The 6,866-nt window shown below is 39.0% G+C and overlaps 1 protein-coding gene across 1 annotated transcript; it reads right to left on the bottom strand.

The window, feature by feature from the left end:
- Positions 1-271: 271 nt before the first annotated feature.
- Positions 272-6,667, bottom strand: LOC122869520 (macrophage mannose receptor 1-like). The gene is made up of 5 exons (XM_044182628.1): positions 6,454-6,667; positions 5,386-5,772; positions 4,088-4,426; positions 3,847-3,938; positions 272-412 (listed from the first exon to the last, which is right to left on the bottom strand). Exons 1-5 carry the CDS (start codon positions 6,566-6,568, stop codon positions 272-274), a joined length of 1,074 nt encoding a protein of 357 aa, XP_044038563.1. The 5' UTR covers positions 6,569-6,667.
- Between the last annotated feature and the right edge of the window lie 199 nt (positions 6,668-6,866).

Genomic DNA, 6,866 nt, shown 5'->3' with positions numbered 1-6,866 from the left:
ACCTTGTTGTGAGCAGTTTCATATAGGAACAATTTTATTTCTACTGAAAGTTCCAGAAAAATCCATACATCTCTACGGCCGATACCTCCCACCACTCGGCAACTCACAACAAAACAATCTACAGTAGATGGATAAATAGCACTACAGGTAAGAGGAAAAATATGTATTTTTAATTTTGGGTTGAACTGTCCCTTTAAGTAGGAAATGTGACAAGTTGTATCTCTAAATTCAGTAAAAATTCCACACAAAATTGACCAAATAAAAAATAAAATCATTTCAGGTTGTAGCTGATCTCCTTTTTCTCCTTCCTCTCCTCTTTTTCTTCCAAGTAGAAGATCTTTCCATCAGGTTGCTTCCTCCATGTCAGCTTCAGGTCTTCACTCGGGGCGTGGTCCTTCAGTGTCTGACGGAACTGAGAAACACAGACATTCTTTATTTATTCATTATTACAAAAACGAGCAGAGGGGAGAGAGAGAGAGCTACAGTGAGTATATTATGCTCAGTGCAAGGTACACTGAATATTTTTCCCTTCTGTGGTTTTGAAAGATGTCTGTTACTGTTACTTACTGTAGCCTAATTTAGAATTATGTACAGTAAATGATGGCAGGCTCCCACTTGACCTCTATGATGAACCCATTTTACTCTAGTTACCTTTCCTGAGAAGTGCAGAAGTCTTTAGAGTTTACTGGCCAGATTGCATTGTGTGTGCTACAGTACCACCTACTGACTGAAGGGGGATTTGAAACCTATTTACCAAATCTGAATCCTCCAATATTACGCATTTAAAAAAATATTTGTGTGTCCATTTATTTATGCATAAAATGTATATACAAATTATTTATAGTCACGGGTGTCATAAATCTGCAATGCTAGTTGTAAGCAGCTCACTTTGTGCAATATTGGTGGCAGTGGCTTAGAGGTAGAGCAGGTTGTCTAGTAACTGGAAGATCAGCGGTCGATCCTGGCCTTGTACTGATTGGCAGTTGGCACCTGTCACCTGTGTATGAATGTGTGTGAATGGGGTGAATGACATATAGTGTAAAGTGCTTTGAGTGGTTGGAAGACTAGAAAGCGCTATACAAGTATAGTCCATTTACCACACCACGCCCACATTTTATTTGTCTTCTTATAATGTACCTTTTTCAATTCTCATTTCAACTTTTTGTCATTGTAACATTTTCTATTTTTATTATTCAAATTATTTTCTGTATGTTTTTTTTCACATACATCACTGCACACAGACATAGCCACAAACCAGATACCTATCCGTACCTGTACTTATCAGATCATTGGTCAGAGACTGATACATAAGAGCAGCCATTGCTGTGCTCTCAATTTACTTAATTCGTGCTGTTGAATTAATCATTTGTGGTGGTAACCACAGTGTGGTTAACATTTATAACAGGCTAGGCTACACAGTGGTATATGTGCACCTGATAGCAACTACAACTGGCCGATATTGCTGAAACAATGCCCAATGCAGCGTCACAACAGTGACTAACAATCTGCAACGTAAATCAATTAACTTTTAAATTCTGGTTCAGTTGTGGGTGAATTCAACAACTATGGTGCCATGTTTTGTTCTCAACTGTAATGACGTCTTTGAAATTTGCTACTGCTGATTCGCGCCTCTGACTGGTCTCTTCTGCAGGGCAACAGCGGCCGAGGCATATGGGTATTGTAGTATTCAGAGTCCATTGTGCCAAAATGACAGACGAAACATGATTTCTCTGAACTTAAGTTGAAATATTTGAAACTGGTGGCCACAACATAAACCTATATGATCCTTACATCATTGATAATGTGATTAACATTGATATACTGTATGTACTGTAGTCAATGTTTGAATTGTGCCATAAATTACACGTTTGTCAATTTAATAGATCATTTTACATGTCAAGAGAGTCACAGTTTGTTATAAAACTGTTGTTGCAAGTATAAGACTGTGAAAATACATAATTAAAAGGACTACACACCCAAAAGTGACGTCATGACTTTCTCTCTCCACAAGCGTCCAGAGCTGCTGAAGCTGCGATTCCTGTGTGTTTTGTACATGGATGTATAAAGTACCATATTTAGTCACACGAGCAACAGATCTTGCTCGTTCTTTCACTTCCCGGCTGATAAAAGGACCAGGAGTCGCAGGATAAAACACATCAGGTAAGCTAACGTTACACGGGACGGCCATGTTGTTGTTGGTGACGTATATTGTACGAGCGAGAGATGTGGTTCACTGAGCGGTTTCACACAAAACTAAATCGTACTATGAAAAACCTATGACATACAGACTTTCTTGACTAGCAAAATTATCTTTTAAATTGACAAACATCATATGTGTAGTTCATGGCACAATTCAAACGGGATAAAAACATTTTTTGTCTCTCACCATTGACTACCGTACATATTTTTTCTGAAATAAGGTCCCATGGGGGACACCGGAAGGGGAGGGACTTCACCTCTAAATTGTTTAAATAAAACATTGAAATGGGAAGTCAGAATGGGGAAGAACACTCCCAGAACCCGCGGCCCCTTCCACCTTGCAATTCTATTCATTCCTTCAATTTTGCTTCCTAAACAACATTAGCTGTGTCTCAGTTCAGGGGCCGCATCCTTCAAAGGCCGCATTTGAAGACTGTCACAGCGGCACGACTAGGCTGTCCCATTTCAAAGGCTCCTTCAAATGCCATCGACAAATGCGGGCTTCCACCTGCTGGATCCTTCTCAGCCCACGCTATCCCAAGATGCATTGCGTACTGGTGATGAATATGGCGTCCCCAAATGTAATGTTGACAGCGGCTGAGGAGGATTACACTTTTGAATGTAAGTAATGGGTTTCATCTCACTCAATAATATGTAACAATACAAATGTTAAAAAAAAAAAAAAAGAGACCGAGAGATAAAACCACAAATTTTATAAATAAATTTATAATATAAATTATTATAAATTATAAGTTACGTGACACTGCACTTACTACAGCTCAGTTTCCCACAGCTGAACTAAGTTAGAGCCTTTGAAACCTTTAAAGCCTTCACTTGTAAACTTAAGAAGTTTGGAGGTTGACTTTTATATATTTATAGATAGATTGATTGTGGCATAATTTATGAGTAATATTACGTACTAAAATGGACCAATGTGGTTGTGAACCCTGGTGTTCAGAGAGTTGAGTATCACTTTCAAAGTTCAGTAACTTACCAACGCTGGGATTGATTACAGGGCTAACCTGAACCTGGTTATTTTGCTACTTAAGCTGCTTTCGTTTGGCGTTTGAAGCAAAACTTACTCTAACATGTCGTTTTGTTTTAGAAAACAAGTTTATTAAAATTTGCTGCCGTTGTTGTGAATTGCCATGACTGATTTTCTCTGCCTTACAATTGCAAGTGTCCAGGGTCAGGAGAGGGCGCGAGTGGGAAACAGCGGAGGATGACCAGGAGGAGGAGGAGGAGGAGGAAAGACAACAGACCAGTTAAGATTTAGAGAGGATGAGCTTCTTCAGCTCTTGAACATGAATTTCTACTATTACTGTTGCTGAGAAGTTCACCTGCCATCTGCTGGGGTTGTAGTTGCGACACTGATTCAATAAGCAACTGTACAGTGGATGCCTGAAATGGGTGTTTTCCTTGGATACCTGTCTAGGACCGTCACTTGGTCACATGTTCCATATCAGTGAATACATACATAAAAACTACTATCTGATGCTACATCTTTTCTCCTTGCTCTTGTTTTTCACCTGTGTACCTCTGATGATAAAGGAATGTTAACTAATCCACCTGTTTGTGGTTGAATTGCTAACTAGAATATCTAATTATTATTATTATTTTTTTTTTTACTAAACTCGTCATTATTACCTGCTGCAAGAGGGCTTCCGCTGCATCCTCCAGGTTCACAGAGGAACCGTTTTTAGTTATTTTCACCATCACCAACTGCTGCTTCACTGGCACTTTTAAAGGAGGAAATATATGCATTTAGAAATCTTGCAATACATGTAAACATTTAAGCTAGTGAGCAAAAAATGTCTCTGAAGTACTGTATTCAGATATTAAAAACAATGTGACACATTGTATCTCAAATTTGTAGCTTAAAGCTCACCAATATGACAGACAAAGTGTAATGTCTTATTACATTCGTGGTCTTCCCATTTCCCTTCATGTAAACACACACAGGGAGTATTGATGTTGCCATTTGGTTCATTATAATTCCAATTTCTGATTGAAGTGGGGCTCCCATCTGACCATTTCCACGAGTCTCTGTAGAGGCCGAGCCATATGGGTTGGTTCTGGGTCATCGTCTTCACCTTGTCATTCTCAGATTGGTTCCTCACACTGGCCAGGTCAGTGTAGTGCTCCCTGCAGTAGCTCTGAGCCTCGCTCCAGATCTTGTACTCATTCACAAAGAAGAAGCTGGAAGAGGTCACTGTCTCCACATTCCCTAAGAATATGTTTCAGTAAAATTGAAAAACGTTAGCCATGAACATGAACAAATATCTAAACGATGCTACTTCTGAAAATATTTGCCATTTTGGTTTACATCCATTCAGTAACATCAACTGTCTTCTTACCATCAGCAAATTAGGTTGACACATTAGAAATCACTTAAGGCTGCACTAAACAATATTTATATATTTTAGTTGGCGTTGCATCATTGTTTGGTTTTCAGGCCTGCAACTCTGCTTTCATCAACCTCATTTCCAGTTGTCTTCCACAAAAAAGCTCTGATAAACCCAGCAACAAACAACGGACAGACAAAGTTGGACACTAGCAGGTGAACACAGTGGAGCATTTAGCAGCCAAAGAGTCAGATGTTCCTCTCAGGAGCTGATGGAGACCAAAGCAGAGCTAAAAGATGGGTGGAATCAAACATGCATTTGTCGGGGGGCCAGAAGCACAACTTCTAAATTCTAATGTGGCTGAATGTCTGTTGTATTACTGCTGAGCAGAGTGACATAGACACTGTGTATTGCTTTTTCAGCTAAACTAACCATGGTAACTGTACACAACAAAGATGGCAACAGCTGTAGCCTCAAATGCTTATGACATAAAAATAAAAATGCAAGACAAAAATAAGACTAAAATTTCATTTCACTGACAACGACTAAAATGTGTTTAGTTTTTTTTTACTAAAACTAACAAAAATCAAATGACTCAAATTTGACTAAAACTAAAGACTAAAACTAAATGATGTGCTCAAATGAACACAAACCTAACAACTTTATATGGTGATAATAATAAATATGTCAGTGATGTGTTGTAAATGTAAAGACACTGTATGGTGTGAGGATGAGCCAAGTGTTCCTGAACTTTACTTTTGTGTAGAAGTAAACATATCATGCAGCTAGCAGCAGGTAGCCACTGATGTTATTGTAGTATTTGCCAGTGTGTTTTTCTTACCATTGTAGCAGACAAACTGTTTTGTAAGTGTGCAAGGCAAATCATTCCATAAGCCATCAGCAGTCATTTCTGCACAGGTCTCATATCCCCCAAAGTTATTGGGTTCACCACTATTCCACATCCTGAACTCTGCCTCTCCTTCACCATAATAACCCTCCTTCTTCAGTGACCACCTCCAACTGTTAATGTCATCGTACAGTCCTATCCAGACCTGACCATTGTAATGTTCTTGTGCAGCGGCAACCAGCTTATCCAACTCTTCCTTGTTTTCAACCGTGGCCAGGTCGGTGTACTTCCACCTGCAGTAGCTCTGGGCTTCAGCCCAGGTCTTTGCCTTTTCAACAATGACGTAGATACGGGCAAAGCAGTCAGGTAGGAAAACCAGTCCTGTGGTAATGAAAAAAGATATTTGATGGCTTTAGCACTGAATGTATGAATGTAAGGGGAAAACATCTCTTTAGTCACATTAAACAAGACTGTAAGACATAAAGGCACAAAAGTGGAGGCCTGATTAATTTTACTCCCATGTATGTCAGCCACAGTAACAAAGTCATTATCAAATTGTTGATTAATTTATCTATTTGTTTAATCTGTCTCTCCATAGTTTTCTTCATTGACTTTTTAACACATTGAATGTTGTGTGTTTTTCAATTTGTTATTGATTTGAATTTATTCTAGGGTAGGTAATGTTGGAGAAGCTAGCAAGAGACAGCTAGATTTTGAAAGTATCCAACTGAAAAAAATCCCACCACCTCAGGCCTCCCTCCAAAGCCACTCGCCAAAACACTTGTTCATGCACAATGAGTGCATGGGCAGAGTGCAGGTAGGCAGGTAGACAGCCAGGCAGGCGACAGCCACAGGCACTGGATTTTTTTTTTTTTTTCCCCAAGAGCATTTGATTCATTGATTGCTGTAATAAAGTGTAATGTAAACTACAGCAAATAGCCTACTGATGTTATACTCCTTCTTCAAATTTGCGGGCAAGACAGTTTTCTTGACTTTAGACATTGATATCTCCACAGTGGCTCAACGTATGTCAGAAAAATACCAATATTAAATTGCACTAACCTGATAAGACCACAAAAATAAAAGTCTTCCCCTCCATGGCAATGCTTGTGCTGCTTCCTTTCACTGTTGTATTGTTACGCTGTGAGAGAAATATAACAGCATGATTCATTGACATAAGTTTCTGTGTTTACTAAAGCCATGTCCACTGGTCCACACTAACCCCAAAGAGATGGGTTGTTTCTGATGTGCCACACAGGCGTCCCAGTGGCCTAACTGTCTCTACTGTACGTTAGAACCAGTAAAGTAAAGATAAATGGAAGATTAAGTTATCATTTTAAGGTAGATTGGAAATATTAGACTAGAATTTGGAACACATTTTCTCAAAAGCAAAACTGTTGATAAGATTGTGAAACTGATCTACACATTGTAATAATTACAAGAAAGACCTTGAGATAAGTTAGTATAAGGTGATA

This window comes from Siniperca chuatsi, linkage group LG21 (assembly GCF_020085105.1).
Source record: "Siniperca chuatsi isolate FFG_IHB_CAS linkage group LG21, ASM2008510v1, whole genome shotgun sequence".
NCBI classification, from domain to species: Eukaryota; Metazoa; Chordata; class Actinopteri; order Centrarchiformes; family Sinipercidae; genus Siniperca; species Siniperca chuatsi.
The sequence above is the reverse complement of the archived record's forward strand: the minus strand, read 5'-3'. Positions and strand labels throughout refer to the sequence as shown.

Excerpts from the sequence above, each read along its gene's own strand:
- LOC122869520 (XM_044182628.1), bottom strand. The coding sequence starts at position 6,568 with ATGTCAATGAATCATGCTGTTATATTTCTCTCACAGCGTAACAATACA. Across the intron at positions 3,939-4,087 it reads ACACTTTGTCTGTCATATTG|TGCCAGTGAAGCAGCAGTTG; the intron begins GTGAGCTTTAAG and ends CTCCTTTAAAAG. Across the intron at positions 413-3,846 it reads CGGAAGCCCTCTTGCAGCAG|TTCCGTCAGACACTGAAGGA; the intron begins GTAATAATGACG and ends TGTGTTTCTCAG.